At 39.1% G+C, this 20,203-nt stretch overlaps 1 protein-coding gene across 1 annotated transcript in view; it reads right to left on the reverse strand.

The window, feature by feature from the left end:
* Positions 1–226: 226 nt before the first annotated feature.
* Positions 227–20,203, reverse strand: part of PTH2R (parathyroid hormone 2 receptor) — a 103,873-nt gene continuing 83,896 nt past the window's right edge. The window contains exons 10-13 of the mRNA XM_030853312.2: positions 7,498–7,592; positions 4,501–4,639; positions 2,431–2,472; positions 227–1,348 (exon numbers count right to left, since the gene is read on the reverse strand). Coding sequence (XP_030709172.2) covers positions 953–1,348; positions 2,431–2,472; positions 4,501–4,639; positions 7,498–7,592 — 672 coding nt within the window. The 3' untranslated portion in view covers positions 227–952. The remainder of the gene's footprint in view (positions 1,349–2,430; positions 2,473–4,500; positions 4,640–7,497; positions 7,593–20,203) is intronic.

The following is a 20,203-nucleotide window of genomic DNA, read 5'->3' on the forward strand; positions in this document are numbered from 1 at the left end:
AATTTCAAGCTCAGTGAAGTTCTGGGGCTACATGCTGATCTCTGTAGATGTGGAGAAGAGACATTTGGTTGATTCCCAAAAACAAAGGTAGGTGCTAAGAGAACATTTAAAAAAGTGACCCAAAATATATTTTTAAAACAAACTTTTAATTTATCCCACATGCCATCTGGAATAGAGTAACAGAACAAAGAAAAAAAACATAGAAGCAGTGTGACTATCACTATAAATGATTATAAACAAAATCAGCTTGCAGACACAAGCTCACTGACTAAGAAAACCTTGTGACATGTCAAGGTTTACAAAAGAGTGAAGACTTGAGATTTGGCTGGTCACAGAGGGGACATTCAAAAAGAGGAATATGTGCAGTATTCTTTTTTGAGTAATTTTCCTTATTCCCAGAAACAAGTTTCTCACACAGTTATTATTTTAACAAAGTCCAGCGAGCTTATTTTCCAGTGTGTACTTGTTCCGAGATCTTTAATCTTTCAACGTATTTTCAGATCCTAATTGCTCCAATGAACAGGCTAAATGAATGCAATGATAGAGGTCCCTTAAAGTGAGAAAGAGAATACTAATTTGTTAAAAAGAAAATGACACATACTAAGTGATCTCTATCATATTTCGAGTGATATTTATGAGAGAAAACTAGAGTCGAGCAACTGAAACGTTTGTTCTACCCAAAAGTAGCAGAAAAATGAACAATCACAGAGCAAGTACTACAGGTACTACACATCAATTCAGAAGAGAATGTGATGCCAAAATAAGGTAATTATTCCACTGACACTTCTCCTTTTGTGGCTTTAGTATTTACAGGAACCAATTCATAGAGCCTAAAAAGGCTATGAACACTTGAATCCTGACTGTTCAGCTCTGGGGCTCAAGCAGAGGGACGCTAGCCAAGCTCCTCTGCCACAGCCAGATGGATCAGCTCCTTCAAGACACAAATGTTTATTCACAGCGCATCCTCGGTTTCTCCTTTGCTTCCTTCAAGGTCTGGGTTAAATTCTAATGGCGTGGATGACTCCTCCATTGGAATCGCATCTCCCTGCCTCCTGTCACTTTCCTTGGTCTCTGCATGGATCAAGTGTGGCAAGCAGTCCTGCTCCGAGTTACTCCAGACGTAGCCGGGTAAAGTCACGTGGTTGTCGGGCTGCCGGCTGGCCGTCTCGGCCGCCTTGCGGGAGATGAGCACCATGCGTGTGCTGGCCGCCATCTGCGACTGGCTGCTGGTGCTGGGCGTCACGGTAGTGAGCACGGAGCCGTATCTGTGGCCGCCGCATGGGGGCGTCCTTTTCCAGTCCACAGAGAGATTCCACCGACTCCACATCTTCTTCACCTCAGACTGAACCTAAACCGCAAGGACCATATTGTGCATCAGAAACCATCAGAGATCCTGGAACCTTGTTAGATGGATGTCTGCCTGATTTCAATGATAGTAATAATCACTAAGGTTCCACTGTGTGCCAGGGACTTTATATATACAGTTGACCCTTGAAGAACACAGGGCTGAAATCCCCTATGACTTCACAATTGGCCTTCTATATCTGGGGTTCTGCATTGGTGGATTCAACCAACTCCAGATGGTGCAGTACTGTAGTACATATTGAAATGCAGCCAATACATATATCGGACTCATGGGAGAGGAAAAGAGGACACGGGGTTGGAGGAGAAAATGGGATAAATAGTGCCAGCTCAGGCTGTGGAAGGGCATGGAAGGTACTCAGCTGGAAATGTAACTGTAACACCATCGCTTCTGCATGGGCATACTGAAGGAGGGAAATTGAGAAAAGGATTGGATGGTGAAAAGTGGGTGCTGCAAGGGCATTCGTTGTAGGGTGGGGCTCTTGTTTCCATTCTTGCTGCTGAAGATTCAATTTTGCTATTGCAACTTTCCAGAAGGGAGCTTTTTGAAAGTTCCATTGGAAGCAGTGGAAACCTGGTAAGCTGATGTCATCTAAAAGATCGGTACCATTCTTTCTCTCCAGCCAACTCCTAAATGAACTGAAATTGTCCCATCACCATCTTGTAGTTTAAAAAATGTCAAAATGTTCTAATGGATTATTCCCAGGGAAAGTTATATTTGAGTTTCTTATAGAACTTGAAATAAAATATAAGTTGAAGCATCGACTGGAATATGAAGTTCACGGTCCTTCCAAGTATCAATCTGCATTCCAGTTAAGTTGGGTTTTTGATATCAAGGGTTGCAACTGAATTGACATTGAAAAGTGCTGGAAGAGGAAGACCTTGGCTTATTTACATGAATTCTTCCTTTCTCAAAATAATTTATGATTAAAATATCTCCCTTCTCTGTGTCCACTTTGTCCTGTAACCCCTGAGGATTCTAAAGAGATTCCGGTCACATTGCGATGGCCATTTACGAGCTTACTCGGAGCTAGACCTGCAGGAGGTATGGGGTTCCTTCAAACTTACCTCTCCATTGCAGTAGCAGTAGATGATAGACACAAAGAAACCCTGGAGGAGAAAATAGAATGTTTTAATTAATTAATTTTAATTATAAAGATCACAGCACTAAAGTATCTTGTGCCACAATGCGTAAGTTGAAAAACTGGGTTCTTTTTTAATGATTCCTCCAGAAAATTATGCAAATTATCTCTCCTAATATTTCAAAATCCTTAAATATACATGAAATTTGTCTGAGATCTTTCCTTGGTATGAACTGAACCAAATAACTAAATAAAACACGAACTGGTTTTTGTTACATTCGTTTCATGTGTTGCCACGCCAGGGCCACAGAACATCCCCCAGTCAGTAAGTGAAATTTTTACACTGTGAATGCTGGAAACTACAGACATAGGGTCTTATCAAGTAAAAACACACAGAAACTTTTTTTTCACTCGTTCAAAAATATTTATTGAGTTTATACAGTGTGAAATGCTCAGCATGACAGGGATAAACAACTTAATCAAGACAGACAAAGTCCCTGTTCTCTTAGGGCTTACATCCTAGTAGGAAATACAGATGGATAAAATATAAACAAATAGGGGCTTCCCTGGTGGAGCAGTGGTTGGGAGTCTGCCTGCTAATGCAGGGGACACGGGTTCGAGCCCTGGTCTGGGAGGATCTCACATGCCGCGGAGCAACTAGGCCTGTGGGCCACAACTACTGAGCCTGCGCGTCTGGAGCCTGTGCTCGGCAACAAGAGAGGCCGTGATAGTGAGAGGCCCATGCACCGCGATGAAGAGTGGCCCCTGCTTGCCACAACTAGAGAAAGCCCTCGCACAGAAACGAAGACCCAACACAGTAAAAATAAATGAATTAATTAAAATATAAACAAAAAGCCACAGGAGAAAAATGTATGATGATAAGATAAAGGCCATGCAGGCAAAACGAGTGGTACTGAAAAAGAAGATGGAGAAGATCTATCAAAGGGGGAACTCAATGAAGACCTCCCTGAGGGGGAGACATTTAAGCTGGTTTGAGTGAGAAGAAGAAGCCAGGCCATGTGAATATTAGAGGGAAGGGCACTCCAGGCAAAGGAAACAGCAAGTACAAACCCCTGAGGCAGAAATGAACTTGAGGTACAGAAATTGTGGAAGAGCTAGTGTGGCTCAAACTTAGTGGGCATCAGGGAGCATGGTGTGAGGTGAGGTCACAGCTGGACAGGCTCCCTGCCAGGGAGGGCTGTGCACACCAGGAAACTGCGTTTGGATTTTATTCTGACTGCAATGAGAAGCCTCTGGATATGTTCAGCAGTTCAGTGACATTATCAGATTTATTTGTTTATTTTTATTTTATTTTTTATTTTTTTGCGGTACGCGGGCCTCTCACTATTGTGGCCTCTCCTGTTGCGGAGCATAGGCTCCGGACGCGCAGGCTCAGCGGCCATGGCTCACGGGCCTAGCCGCTCCGCGGCATGTGGGATCTTCCCGGACCGGGGCATGAACCCGTGTCCCCTGCATCGGCAGGCGGACTCTCAACCACTGCGCCACCAGGGAAGCCCTATCAGATTTATTTTTAAGATTCTTCAGACTATTGTATGGAGACTAGATTGAAGGCAGGAGGTGGCAGCAAAGGAGTAGCAGGAGGAAGAGTTAGGAGGCGCCTGTAGCCTCCACGTGAGGGAAATGGTATCATGCTTTCAAATGAGATCAAATATAAGGAAGCAACCTCTTCCTCTTACTTGTCTCCCTTTCTCTTTTTTCGTCTCCCCTGCCTATCCCTTCTTTTGCTTTCATTGACTTTCCATACACACACACACACACACACACACACACACACACACAGATTCCTGCTCTGTAGGTGTCACATATTTTACAACAATGTGCTTTCTTGTCTCATAGCCCAAGCTTGTCTGTGAGAAACAGCTCCTGCTGTGGTTGGAGGTTAACCTGACTGACCACTGCAGGACAGAAATGCACAGGTGCCAGAAAATAGCCCCTTTCCTGGCCCTTGGGAGACAGGTGTGTGAAAGCCAGAGGGAGGGGCAGAGGAAGGAAAAAAGCAAAATACAGGAATCAAATTACTAGTAGCACTCTCTACCTGAAAGGAGTTGAAAAAGAGCTCACAGTGCATCCGGATCTCCCACCCAAGCCCAGCAAAGGAGTGGGGCAGGCACACGAACACGATGTAATGCACTCCAAAGACCAGCACCAGCACCAGCGTTGATTTGGCGAGTTTCCTGGAAGAGAATGGCAAGCCTTTTAATTAGTCAATGTAGAGTGCCTTTCCATAGAGACAGCTTGCTGGAAAACATAAAGCTTATTTAGCAGAGCTACCAGGGGCTGACGTTCCCCCATCTCTTTGGATCCACGGCTTCTGCTAGTTTTTTTCCCTCTCCCTCTTCTTCCTGTCACTTCTATACTAAATCAGGTAGTTTATTCTCACTTCCCATGATTACTATCCCCTAAGTCTCTTTAATCTCATTTCCACTCTTCTTGCTTAAAGGATACTATTTTCATAAAATTGTAAAATGCCTTTTTTTTTTCTCTGTCCTAAGTCGTCTTTAACTTCTATGTTTGAGACTTAAAGAGGTACCACCTCCATCCTCAATAACTGTCTTTACTTTCACAGGCAGCATTTTGGCTTGTTCTGTTCATTTTAGAACCAACTACTCCCTGGTCTCTTCTTACACTTGGATCTTCATTTATCATTTCATATTTTCTTATGAGCTACATGTGGTCAATGCCTCTTGCCTTCCCTAAATATTCTCTGTCAAATATTCTGTCTCAAATTATCTATAGTTGTAGGTTTGTTTGTTTGTTTGTTTACAAACTAAGCAATGTGACCTTTATTTCCTTTAACTGCTTCTTCATACACATTTTCTTGTGTATTTAGAGGAATCCCAGTTTCCAATATAATGGATTGACTTTAACATGGCCCCTAATGATTCCCAACCTTCTGGTATTTACATCCTTGTTAATCCTCTCTGCTTGAGTGTGGGCAGGACTTGGGACTTACTTCTAACCAATCAGTTATGGCCAAGATGGTGGGATGCCGCTTCTGTGACTATGTTGTCCGAGAGTGTAACATACATTTTAGTAGCAGACTCTCTCCCTTGTTTGATTCAGTGAAGCAAGTTGTGAGCTGCTCTACTGAGAGGCCCATGTGGCAAGGAGAGGTGGCATCTGACCAACCCAGCAAGAACATAAATCCTGTCAACAATCACCTGAGCTTAAGAGTGGATTTTTCCCCAGTCCAACCAACTGACATCCCAATTATATCCTTGTAAAGAGACCCAGAAGCTGAGGACCCAGCTAAGCCACGCCCAGATTTCTGACAAACAAACCATGAAATAGCCAGTGTGTTGTTTTAAAGCCACTAAGTTTGTGGTAATTCATTTTGCAGCAATAAAGAGCTAGTCTATGACGCAAGCACATCATTTTCTAGTTAGGTTTTGTTTTTTTTGCATTTTTTATCCAAGAAACAGCCAAATCAGGCTTCTTCTTTATTTCTCAAATATCCCTCTTTTTCTAAGAATCATTAATGCCCCAGTAATCTCAAATGATTATAATCTTCTTCCTTTCCTCACTAGTCTTTCTTTCAGTTTCTTTCTTCCTTTCCCCCTCCCTCCCTCTCTCCCTCTCTTTCCCTTTTTCTTTCTTTCTTTCTTTCTTTCTTTCTTTCTTTTCTTTTTCTTTCTTTCTTTCTTTCTTTTTCTTTCCTTCTCTCTCTCTCTCTCTCTCTTTCTTTCTTTCTTTCTTTCCCTACTTACTTATTATTTTTTTTTTTGCAAATAAGCTGTCTATTCTGTCTTGGTTTAAAGATAATCCACTCTGTTCTCTCCAGAGTTTCTCAAATCTCTTGAGCAACTTTCTACTGAAAGTATAATTTCACATCATTCGGATATTCTAGAAATTAGTAGCTTTTATTCAGAACTATAGAAATAAGTAGCTTTTATTCAGAATAAGAGAAATAAGTAGCCTTGATTCAGAACTAGAGAAATAATTAGCTTTCAAACACCACTGCACTTTTTCATTTTATGAAGAATGAAAGGCTACTTACATTTTCCATTTTTTATCATCCTTTGACCTTTGTCTTCACCAATGGAATGTGACATGAGACAAGCTATTCTAGTATAGCACAGACCCTTCACTGTAAACACAGGCATGATTTTAATACTACCACTTGCAGCATATTGAAAATGACTGGAGCTAGCAGCTGATGGTTTGTTCATACTGTGCATCCTATTCTAGACTTCAGTCCATCTGTATCTGTACTCTTTTCTCCCTGACAGTAAACGCTGCCTACACGGTGCACGGGAATGATTCCACAAAGGACTTAGAGAACGTTTGTGAGAGAAGATCGAAATGTTGACTATGATTTCTTCCTTTCTGTGTCTGTGATAGCATTTCATGACAATGTGAGGCAGAAAGAAATAGATTCTTGTTTGGGGATTACAAAAACTAATCCACATGCACCTGACTAGTGGTGCATATGTTCAGGTGGATAGAAGCCACTTCCAAAACGATTCAGAACTTCCAAAATGATCATTGGGAGAAATGGACACATTCTTAAGACAGTTTGATAATGATTATAAATACTTAATTTGTCCTTTTCTTCAGCAAAGACTGAATAACAGACCTCCTTCAATCAGTACATTTGAAAGTTCTTAAAAATCAATATTTGGGAGGTACCAATTTGATGGGAAGATTGGAAACAATATAGCAAATACACTTTCTTGATTTTTTTCAGTTATGACATTATTTTAAGAAGGCAAGTGAAATTGTCAGCCAAGATCATCAACAAGAGATTACATAGTTACATAGGTTACATAGTTAATGGTAAAATCCCCGCTGCTAAGAACAGATTTTTAAAAATATACTTAGAATTTAAGCATATTGGGAAGGTTTGTTGTTATTTATATTTTCCTAAAATATATATACTTTTCTGATAAATAGCACAAGCACAGTTAAACCAAACGAAAATACACGTTCACAATTTAGTCTCTTAGAAACATTTCAGATCAACTGATATCTGTCCTTTACTCTAAATAGTAACCAAAATATTTCCTCTGATGGATGTATGTCCTGGAATTACCTGTATTGTTTTCTTGTGTCATGCCCAACCGCATTCGTCTCCCAAATTTTGGTAGCCAGAACTCTAACGGTATTCAGAAACAGAATAAAATTCAGCTGAAAGAGAAGATAATATTACAAAGAATTATTAAGTTAGTCTTCAAGTTGTTTGTAAAAATTTACATAAATTGCACCTCTTTGTATTCAAAGACTGAACATTACCCATTCTGTAAATGTGAATGAGGAAATCTGAGGTAAGATATTGGAAAGATAGGGATTCTGGATTTGCCCTCATGAAAACACAGAGATAAAAGTTCAACAGCACTAGAAACTAGAAATACCAGAGGATAATCTGCCAGAATCCATGGGGAATTTCCAAACCAAAGTTTAGATGAACTTCTGTGGCAGACTTGCTGGATAAAGGATAATAGTTATTATACAAATGTAATTGACAGCCCTTTTTGAAATGAATTCCCAGCTTCTGTATCTATTTTAGGGAGAAGAATAATAGGGTTGCTTTGGGGATGATGTCTCTATTATGATGTATGAAAAGCACTGGGTGAAGTATACAAGGTTAAAAAAAAAAGCCAGGTAAGATGCTGTATAAGAAATAGTCTCAGTGTAGGCAATTAAATTGAGGTGTGGGAACCACCAGACAATCACATTCTGGCTTTAAAAAGGGGGAGGGAGGGCTTCCCTGGTGGCGCAGTGGTTGAGAGTCCGCCTGCCGATGCAGGGGACACAGGTTTGTGCCCCGGTCCGGGAGGATCCCACATGCTGTGGAGCAGCTAGGCCCGTGAGCCATGGCCGCTGAGCCTGCGCATCCGGAGCCTGTGCTCCGCAACGGGAGAGGCCACAACAGTGAGAGGCCCGCGTACCACAAACAAAAAAAAAAAAACAAAAAAAAAGGTGGAGGGAGGGAAGGGAAAGTATTGGTGGGATAAGACATTTTATGTCCAAGGGCCTCAAGGATCAGTGAAGAGGTCCAAAATGAAGAGGAAGAAAAGATCTCCAGGTCAGGGGTCATAAGGAGGTAGAAGCCCGAACCCCTTGGGTCCCTTAATTCAGGGAGATGTCTACAGTCCAGGAAGCGCTAGTACTTAGGAATAATGGAATTGTGGATTGCCAAGAGTGGCTTTCTGTTAATGCCAGAGCAACAGCTAGAAGAGAGGACCCATCAACTCTGCATTCCTGGGGATAAATTATCCTGCAGAGTCTCCAATCATTTCTGGAATTTGGAGAATTTTGGTATTGGGTGATTCATGTGCCCCACTGCCCAAACTAGTTGATTATCTGCATCAGCCCTTAATTCCAACCACCTTCTTGGCCATCCTACCACTGACTACCCCATAGGCAACTCTCACCAATTTCACAGCCTCCTACAAGAACTGGGGGCTGGCTTTTCAATAAGTGGTGCTGGGAAAACTAGACAGCTACATGTAAAAGAATGAAATTAGAACACTCCCTAACACCATACACAAAAATAAACCCAAAATGGATTAAAGACCTAAATGCAATGCCAGACACTAAAAAACTCTTAGAGGAAAACATAGGCAGAACACTCTATGACATAAATCACAGCAAGATCCTTTTTGACCCACCTCCTAGAGAAATGGAAATAAAAACCAAAATAAACAAATGAGACCTAATGAAACATAAAAGCTTTTGCACAGCAAAGGAAACCATAAACAAGATGAAAAGACTACCCTCAGAATCAGAAAAAATATTTGCAAACAAAGCAACTGACAAAGGATTAACCTCCAAAATATACAAGTAGCTCATGCAGCTCAATATCAGAAAAACAAACAACCCAATCCAAAAATGGGCAGAAGACCTAAATAGACATTTCTCCAAAGAAGATATACAGATTGCCAACAAACACATGAAAGGATGCTCAACATCATTAATCATTAGAGAAATGCAAATCAAAACTACAATGAGATATCATCTCACACCAGTCGGAATGGCCATCATCACAAAATCTACAAACAATAAATGCTGGAGAGGGTGTGGAGAAAAGGGAACTCTCTTGCACTGTTGGTAGGAATGTAAATTGATACAGCCACTATGGAGAACAGTATGGAGGTTACTTAAAAAACTAAAAATAGAACTACCATATGACCCAGCAATCCCACTATTGGGCATATACCCTGAGAAAACCATAATTCAAAAAGAGTCATGTACCACAATGTTCATTGCAGCACTATTTACAATAGCCAGCACATGGAAGCAACCTAAGTGTCCATCAACAGATGAATGGATAAAGAAGATGTGGCACATATATATAATGGAATATAACTCAGCCATAAAAAGAAATGAAATTGAGTTGTTTGTAGCGAGGTGGATGGACCTAGAGACTGTCATACAGAGTGAAGTAAGTCAGAAAGGGAAACACAAATACCGTATGCTAATACATATATGTGGAATCTAAAAAGAAAAAAAGAAAATGGTTCTGACGAACATAGAGGCAGGACAGGAATAAAGATGCAGACATAGAGAATGGACTTGAGGACACGGGGAGGGGGAAGGGGAAGCTGGGACGAAGTGAGAGAGTGGCACTGACATATATACACTACCAGATGTAAAACAGATAGCTAGTGGGAAGCAGCCGCATAGCACAGGGAGATCAGCTCGGTGCTTTGTAACCACCTAGAGGGGTAGATAGGGAGGGTGGGAAGGAGACGCAAGAGAGAGGGGATATGGGGATATATGTATATATATATATAGCTGATTCAGTTTATTAAACAGCAGAAACTAACACAAAAATATAAAGCAATTATACTCCAATAAAGACTAAAAAAAAAAAAAGAACTGGGGGCTGGGTCTTGAGCCCCATACCCTAGGGGAAGGACAGAGCTGTGCTGTGAAATTGTGGAAGAAGGATGTTTTCAGGTTAATAAGAGCTACTAGTTATTGAACACTGCCTAGTGTAAATGCTCACATAAATATGATACAGGAATTTTTATTATGCCTATTCATTATGAATGAAGAAACTCTAGCTCAAAGAGATTAATTGATTTGACCTAGACTACCCAGCTATCAGCTGGAATTTGAACCAGGCCTATGTGAGTCTGTATTGTGAATTCTTAACCACTACCTTTATTTTTTAATTAAATTTAACTTTTTATTTATTGAGGTAACATTAGTTTATAACATTGTATGTTTCATGTGTACAACATTTAGACTTCTGTATATACTACAGCGTGCTCACTACCAAAAGGTAGTTTCTATCCATCCCCTTTACCCATTTCGTCCTCCCCACACCTTTCCCTTCTGGTAAACACTACTGTGTTCTCTATATCTAGGTGTTTGTTTTTATTTGGTTTGTTCATTTATTTTGTTTTGGGGAGATATTGTTTTTGTTTTTATATTCCACATGTAAGTGAAATCATACAATATTTGTCTTTCTGATTTATTTCAGTTAGCATAATACCCTCAAGGTCCATCAGTGTTGTCACAAATGGCAAGATTTCTTCTTTTTATGGCTGAGTAGTATTTCATTGTGTCTGAATAGATAGATAGATGATAGATAGATAGATAGATAGATAGATAGATACAGATATAGATATATAGATACAGATATAGATATGGATATCATATCTTCTATACCCATTCAATGGGCACTTAGGTTATCTCCATATCTTGGCTATTGCAAAAAGTGCTGTGATGAGGCACTTAGGTTATCTCCATATCTTGGCTATTGTAAAAAGTGCTGTGATGAATATAGGGGTGCATATACTTCGAATTAGTGTCTTTGTATTCTTCATATAAATACCTAGAAGTGGAATAGCTAGGTCATATGGTAGTTCTGTTCTTAATTTTCTGAGGAATCTCTATATTGTTTTCCATAATAGCTACACCAATTCACATTCCCACCAACAATATGTAGAGTTCTCTTTTCTCCACATCCTCTCCAACACCCGTTATTTCTCATTTTTCTTGATAATAGCCATTCCAATGGGCATGGAATGATATCTCATTGTGATTTTTTTTTTTTTTTTTTTTTTGCTGTACGCGGGCCTCTCATTGTTGTGGCCTCCCCCGTTGTGGAGCACAGGCTCCGGACGCGCAGGCTCAGTGGCCATGGCTCACGGGCCCAGCCGCTCCGCGGCATGTGGGATCTTCCCGGACCGGGGCACGAACCCGTGTCCCCTGCATCGGCAGGCAGACTCTCAACCACTGCGCCACCAGGGAAGCCCTCTCATCATGGTTTTAATTTGCATTTACCAAATAATTAGTGATATTCAACATCTTTTTGTGTGCTCGTTTGCCATCTGTATGTCTATTCAGCTCCTCTACCCAACTTTTGTTGTTGAGTTGTGCAAGTTCTTTATATATTGTGGATATTAATCCCATTATTGGGTACAAGATTTGCAAATATCTTCTCCCATTTGGTAGGTTGTCTTTTTTATTGTTGATAGTTTCCTTTGCTATACAGAAGCTTTTTAGTTTGCTGTAGTCCCATTTGTTTATTTTTGCTTTTGTTTCCCTTGCCTGAGGACACATATTCAGAAAGATATTACTAAGACCAATGCCAAAGAGTATGTTGCATATGTTTTCTTCTAGGAGTTTGTGGTTTCAGGTCTTACATTTAAGTCTAATCCATTTCGAGTTGATTTTTGTGTGTTGTGTGAGATAGTGGTCCACTTTCATTCTTTGGCATGTGGCTGTTCAGTTTGCCCAACACCATTTATTGAAGGGACCATCCTTTCTCCATTGTATATTCTTTGCCCCTTTGTTTTAAATTAATTGTCCATATATGTGTGGTTTTATTTCTGGTCTCTCAATTCTGTTCCATTTATCTGTGTGACTCTTTTTCTGCCAATACCATGCTGTTTTGATTACTATAGCTTTGTAATACAGTTTGAAATCAGGGAGTATGACATCACCAGCTTTGTTCTTTTCTCTTGGGATTTCTTTGGCTATTCAGGGGTCTTTTGTTGCTCTATACAAATATTTGGATTTTTATATTCTAGTTCTTTGAACAATGTCCTTGGGATTTTGATGGGTATTGCACTGAATATGTATATTGCTTTAGGTAATGTAGACATTTTAACAATGTTACTTCTTCCAATCCATGAGCATAGAACATCTTTCCATTTCTTTGCATAGCCTTCAGTTTCTTTCAGGCTGTCTTATAGTTTTCACTGTACATGTTTTTCACCTCCTTGGTTAAATTTATTCCTAGGTATTTTATTCTTTTTGTTGCAATTGTAAATGGGATTGTTTTCTTAATTTCTCTTTCTGCTAGTCCATTGTTAGTGTATAGAAATGCAACAGATTTTTGTATGTTGATTTGTATCCTGCAACTGTACTGAATTTGTTTATTAGTTCTAACAGGGTTTTTTGTGGAGTCTTCATGAGTTTTTATATATAAAATCATGTCCTCTGCAAGTAGCATCAGTTTGACTTCTTCCTTTTTAATTTGGATGCCTTTTATTTCTTTTTCTTGCCTAATTCCTCTGACTAGGACTTCCAATACTATGTTGAATAAAAGTGGTAAGAGTGAGCATCCTTGTCTTGTTCCTGATCTTAGATAGCTTCCAGTTCTTCCCTGTTGAATGTGTTAGCTGGGATTATGATATTGTCATATATGGTCTTTATTATGTTGAGGTATGTTCCTTTTATACTTATTTTATTGAGAATTTTTATCATAAATGGGTGTTGAATCTTATCAGTTGCTTTTTCTGCATCTACTGAGATGATCATATGATTTTTATCTTTTATTTTGTTAATGTGGTGTATCATGACTGATTTGCAGCCATCGAATCATCCTTGAATCCCTGGAATAAATCTCGCTTGATTATAAGATATGATAATCTTAATGTACTATTGCATTCAGCTTGCTAATACTTTGTTGAGGATTTTTGCATCTAGGTTCATCAAAGATATTGGCGTATAAGTTTTGTTTTTGTGTGTTGTCCTTGGTGTCAGGGTAATGTTGTCCTCATAAAATGAGTTAGAAAGCATTCTCTCCTCTTCAATATTTTGGAAGAGCTTGAGAAGGATAGGTAATAAATCTTCTGAGTGTTCGCTAGATTTCACCTGTGAAACCGTCTGGTTCTGGACTTTTGATTTTGGGGAGGTTTTGATTACTGTTCCAATATCCTTAATAGTGATCAGTCTATTACAATTTTTCTATTTATTCATGATTCAGCCTTGGAAGGTTGTATAATTCTAAAAATTTGTCCATTTATTCTATATTGTCCAATTTGTTGGCATATACCTGTTCATAATATTCTATTTTAATCCTTTGCATTTCTGTGATATCCATTATTATTTCTTCTCTTTCATTTGTGATTTTATTTATCAGAGCCTTCTCTCTTTTTCTAAGTGAATCTAGCTAAAGATTTGTTAATTTTTTTAAACATTTTCAAAGAAACAGCTCTTAGGTTCATTAATCTCTTCTGTTACCTTTTTAGTTTCTATTCATTTCTTTCCACTCTAATGTTTAGTATCTCCTTCCTTCAGCTGAATTTGGGCTTCATTTGTTTTTCTTTTCTAGTTCTTTTAGGTGTAAAGTTAGATTGTTTATATGAGATTTTTCTTCTTTCTTGAGGTAGGCCTGTATTGCTATAAACGTCCCTCTTTGTACCTCTTTTGCTGCATCTCATGGATTTTGGCATGTTGTATTTTCACTTTCATTTGTCTTAAGGTATTTTTAAATTTCTTCTTTGATTTCTTCTTTGACTCAATATTTGTTCAGTTGCATGCTGTTTAGTCTCCACATATTTAAGATTTTTCCAGCTTTCTTCTTGTAGTTGATTTCTAGTTTCATCAGAAAAGATGCTGTTATTTTTTTCAATCTTCTTAAATTTATTGAGACTGGTTTGGGTCCCAACTTTTGGTCTGTCCTTGAAAGTGTTCCATGTGCACTTGAGAAGAATGTGTATTCTGCTACATTTGGGTGGAATGTTCTGTATAAATCTACTAAGTCTACCTGGTATAATGTTTTACAGCTGCTGTTTGCTTGTTAAGTTTCTGTCTGGATGATCTATCCATTGATGTAAGTGGGGTGTTAAAGTCCCCAACTATCACTGTGTTGCTGTCACTTTTTTCCTTTTGGTCTGTTAATTTCTTTATATATTTTGGTGATCATATGTTAGGTGCATGTTGGTGTTGTCCCCTTTATCATTATATAATGTCCATCTTTGTCTTTTGTTACCTCTTTTGGCTGGAAATCTATTTTGTCTGTTATGAGTATGGCTACATCCACTTTCGCTTGGCTGCCATTTACTTGGAGTATCATCTTCCATCCCTTCACTAGAGTTTATGTTTGTCTTTAAAGCTGACATAAGTCTCCTGGAGACAGCATTTCATTGGGTCATGTTTTTTTAATCCATCCGGCCACTTTGTGTCTTTTGATTGGTGAACTGAATCCATTTTCATTTTGAGTGATTATTGATAAATGAGGACTTAGCACTGCCATTTTATCTTTTATTTTCAAGTTGCTCTGTATCTCCATTATTTCTTTTTCCTTGTGTTTCTGACTGCCATTTTAGTTTGATGGTTTTCTATGATATTTTCTCAGTTTCCTGTTTTTTATGTTTCATGTCTCTGCTCTAGATTTATGCTTTCTGGTTACCATAATGTTTGTTTAAAATTCTCATAGATAAAATTGTTCTTTTTCTGCCGATAGCATCTTATCGTCATTTGACTACATGACTTCTGTACTTTCCTCTTCCATTTTTATGTTTCTGTCATCTCAAATTATCCCTTTATATGTTGTGAGTTTGTGACCAACTTGCAATAGCTATAGTTGTTTTTACTGCTTTTTTCCCCTTTAACCTCTGCGTTATTCTGACATAGAGTTGCAATTTTCTGATTCTACTGATCACCTTACTCAAAGTTTTGCACACTTTTACCTTTTCGTTTAGGAAGAACAGCTCCTTTCAACATTTCTTATGAGGCAAATCTGATATAAATGCACTCCCTCAGCTTTTGTTTGTCTGAGAAATTTTATTTCTCCTTCATATCTAAATGATAACTTTGCCAGAAAGAGTATTTCTGGCTGATAGTTTTTATCTTTCAATATTTTGAGTACATCATTCCACTCTCTCTTGGCTTGTAGAGTTTCTGCTGAGAAATCTGCTGATAGCCTAACTGGGGTTCCTTTGTAGGTTGCCAGTCTTTTCCTCTGGCTGCCTTTAAAATTCTTTGTCATTTATTTTGACAGCTTTAATATAATGTGTTGTGGAGGAGGCTTTTTCACATTGAAGTAATTAGTTGTTCTCCCAGCTTCATGGACTTCTATATCCAGTTCCTTCCTCAGGTTTGGAAAATTCTCTGCTCTTATTTCTTTAAATAAACGTTCTCCTCCCTTCTTCCACTCTTCTCCTTCTGGGATACCCATTAACATAATGCTGCTCTTCCTAATAGAGTCAAATAGTTCTCAAAGAATGTCTTCTTTTTTTAAGATTTTAATTCTCTCTTCCTTCTGTCCGTATCATTTCTAGATTCCTATCTTCAAGCTCACTAGTCTCTCTTCCATATCATCTGCTCTATTTCCAGTGCTTTCTTCATCTCATTTATCAAGTCCTTCAGGTCCAGAGTTTCTCTTTGGTTCTTTCTTAGAGTTTCAGTCTCTTTGGAAAAATATTCCTTCTGTTCATCAATTTTATTCCTGAGCTTATTGAACTGCCTTCCTGTATTTTCCTTTAGTTCACTGAGTTTCTTTATGACAGCTACTTTGAATTCTCTATCAGTAAGATTGCAATATTCTGTGGCTCTAAGTTTGGTTTTTGGAGAACTGTCACTTTCTTTTTGTGATACAGTGTTACCATGGTTCTTCATTGAGCTTGATGAGTTGTTCTTCTACCAGCATATTTGAAGTAGAGGACACCTTTCTTCTTTAGGTAAAGCTTTTTTAAAAAAAAAACTTGATTCAAAAGATTCAACAGATTAGTAACTAGAGGCCTCTCTTGTTTTCCAGTAGGGGTGATATAGCACAAATTTTTGGTCACTTATCTGAGCTGCTTCTGGTTATATTTGAGCATCAGCATTTTCCACTCTCCACCACCTCTGTCAGAGGTGTCATCCATTGCCCTGGTTGTCGCTGCTTGTGCCTCTGGGGTCATTAATGCATTGCTGCTACTGGCATCACTACCTGGGACATTGGGTTGGTGGGTACTTCTGCTATGTCCATGGGCTCATGCTCCACTACCCCCGGCAGGGTGGGGAGGGTAGGTAGCCAGGGTCCCAGGTGTCCTTACCATGTCCAGGGTTGTCAGGCTCATAGGCACTGCCACTGTGGATAGGGGCAGGCAGGGGGAGCCAGAGTAATAGGCATCTCCATAACTGGAAGGACAGGGTCATAGGCCCACTGTCACTGTTGCCTGGATCTCTTTGGCCAGGGGCACCACTTTGGCTGGAGGGCTGGAGTCATATGTTCTGCTTCCCCTGATATTACCAGGTTCTCTGGGGCTGCAGGCTCAGTTACCATGGCCGAGGGTCCAGGATCATAGGCACCACCTCTGCTGTTCTGCCCGGTTCTGCCTCTTCCATGTGTTTCAGCCCACCCACCTTTAGATGTGTGGGATTCTCTGATGTCCTGCTGTGTTGAGCAAAGGCACCTTTGTTGAGTTATGGATGTTTTTACTGGTTGTAGATTGAAGGGGAAAGGCAAAGAGAGTGCCACACACTGCCATGATGCTGATGTCACTCTTAACCACTATCTTATACTTTCGTTTCAGGAGGATAAAAACATGAGAGTTGAGGATTTTCATTCATCCTCACCCACTACAACACCTGATTGATGTCCACATAATCTTTTTCAATAAGAAGGTGAGAAACTACTACTTGTCTATCACATGAGTGCTACTTTCTATATGGCCAAACTTATTTCATGCTTCATTAATTCCTCTCTCCCTAAGACTATACTCCCTGGCAATACAAATGCAGCTGGGAGTGAAAATAGTGGGGAGTGATGCTGTGTAACTACTGTGTGAAGGACCAAGTGCTAGGAGCTGAAGCTGGCAGCGCTGTGGAAGCAATGTTAGCTGGGTATTGTCATTTGCCATTCCTTATTCCTGGAAAAAATAAAGAATTACAAATGGCTTCAGATGGGCCAACCTTAAACTCCGTCCATATTAAAATGCCCATGACCAGGGACTCTGTACTCAAGTCAGTAGACCATACTAAGTAAATACTGCAAACTCCCAGAAACTTATTAAAGAAGACACAAACCAATTAGTCCATAGGTTTTGTAACTCAAAGGACAGCAAAGTGGATTATGGAAAGAATTAAGAATTAAGAAAAATAGAACTTGCTGCCTTAAAAGATAGGTAAACAAAATACACACATACACACACACACATGCACACACACATATTGATACACGCAGTAACAGTTGAATGAATTTCCAAAAAATTATTATAAATAATTTAGGAAAGTATAGAATATAGGTTAACTAGAAACTAAGCTATTTACTACTTACTTACTATTCTAAGTGTTTTAGGTGAATTGACTTAGTCTTCACAGCAGCTCTATGAGATAGGCGTATTGCCCCCATTATACAAATGAGGAATCTGAGTCACAGCTTACACAAATTATGCATGATCACACTGCCAGCAAGCGGCAGAGCCCTAATTAGTCCCATGCAGCCTGGATGCATAGCATGGACTCTTAACCACTGCACCAAACTGCCCATAAAATAGAGTTAATAGCAGATTGAGATGGAGACAGAAAGTTTTTAAAGAGCAGGATGGGTTAAGAAAAGATTGTAAAGAATCTAACTTATAACCCAGTTTTAAAGTCAGTATTAGAAACCTAAACATTAGGTCTAACAGAGTAGGAAAGTGGATTTAGCAATTTAGAAGACACTCGAAGAATCTTCCCAAATGAAGGGATGAAGAACAAAGACCTCTGTGATGAGGGATAGATGCTTACATGGAGAGCATGGAATTCAGAGTCATTATGAAGATTATTTCTCTTTCTGAAGGAAGTGATAAATAGAACAAATCAATGAAGACATAAAAGAAAAAATCCTGCTCTAAAGAAAGATCCAAGTCTGCAGGAGGAAAAATGACTCTATATATGGGTAAATGGAATGAAAAAGAACAACACATTCTCATGAGATTTTTTTAAAAATTTTAAGTGAAATATCATTCAAAGAGAAAAAAATCATTTAGAGAGTCCTTGCATATCTCAAGTAATCTTCTTGGAGGAAAAATTTTGCTTAAAGCTGTTAATAAGCCAGTAGCACATAGAATAAATTTTATGCAAGGGTGGTTTTAATAAGCCAGTAGTGCATAGAATAAATTTTATGCAAGTGTGGTTTTAAAATAATGCAAATATAAACATTAGAGTCTCTGTCAATTAAATTTTTAAAGATTTATTCAAAGTGAACCACAGATGAATTTCAAAGTCAAAATTTCAGCCATGAAACCTCTGGCTCCTCAGGCCATCTCAGAGACTGCTCCTAGAATCAGCTTTGGCTGGATCATTCGCCCTACTCCCTCCACTCTCTCACCCTTACTAGGACAGCTCATTCTCAGGATTTAAGCTGAATGTCACTTCTCAAAAGCTATTCCCCACACCCAAGCCCCACCACAGCACTCGTCACATTTCAATGTCTGTCTCACCCACTATGCTTAAGTTTAAGGAGAAATTGATGCCTGTTTCCCCCATCTCATCCCCACTGCCTCACACAGCACCTGCCATGTTCTTGGTGTTTAATCAAGATTTGTTAAATGAGTGAATGAATAAATGAGTGAATGAAACGTGCACTCTCTAAACCCTACTTATATTGAGGTAAATCAGCATATCCCCCTTCAAGGTAGAATTTTCACTTCTAGGTGTTTATCACAAAAGACATAAGTAGAGAAAGAAGTCAAAATTTATGTACAAGGAATTCCACTGTTATAAAATATATTTAAAACTATCTATTTACACTTAAAAATTTCATCAATGCCTTTGGATACACGATGGGGAAGATTTGCTATCTCCCCTTTCCTGATGTTTCCTCCCAGGGAAGGTAGGTCAACTGATGTGCACTTCTGTTCTCCCTACTCCCTCTTACTGTCTCCAACCCTGGAGAAGATGGATTGAAGTATTTGATGAGTGAAAATGGGACAAATACTGAGTTTGCTTAACTCAGCCCATCCTTCTTTTCTTTGGGAGCTTGCAGTGAGCAGACTTTCTCTGCAGCATCTCCAGGCTTAGGAGCCTGCCCCTCAGCAATATGTGCCTGGGTGGGCAGATCCTGCCTAATTATGGGGTTCTTCAACTGGCCCACTTGGCTAACAGACCGAAGATCACAACTTCCAACCCAGACTCTAACAGCTATAAGGGTTTTACTTTGTTTCTCTCTCTCCTCCTTTGTTTTATATCTCGACTTATTGAGAATCTGAGCAGCAAAGAGGGATGCTATGTATTAGCTGCCCTCAGAGATTCTCTGAATACATCACATCTCACCCCATATATTGGTTTCTTTTTCAATATCATGAACATGAGAAACATTTTTGCTTTGTTTATATGTGTATCAATTCTAAATGTTGAACATTTAAGTGATAGATAATAAACTCCTTAATCTATATCAGCTACTATAATTTGATTATCTGTATAATAGATATGAAGACAAAATATGTAGTTCACTTCTTATCCGTTGGAATTCAATTTATAACTTAGGGGTAAATGCTAGAGCTTTCATTTCACTCAAGGTTCTATAGTTGAGTGATTTAGAAGGGGAAAGAGATTATGGAGCAGAGATTTTCCTCTGGGTAAAAAAA

Source organism: Globicephala melas, chromosome 7 (assembly GCF_963455315.2).
Source record: "Globicephala melas chromosome 7, mGloMel1.2, whole genome shotgun sequence".
Taxonomy (NCBI): domain Eukaryota; kingdom Metazoa; phylum Chordata; class Mammalia; order Artiodactyla; family Delphinidae; genus Globicephala; species Globicephala melas.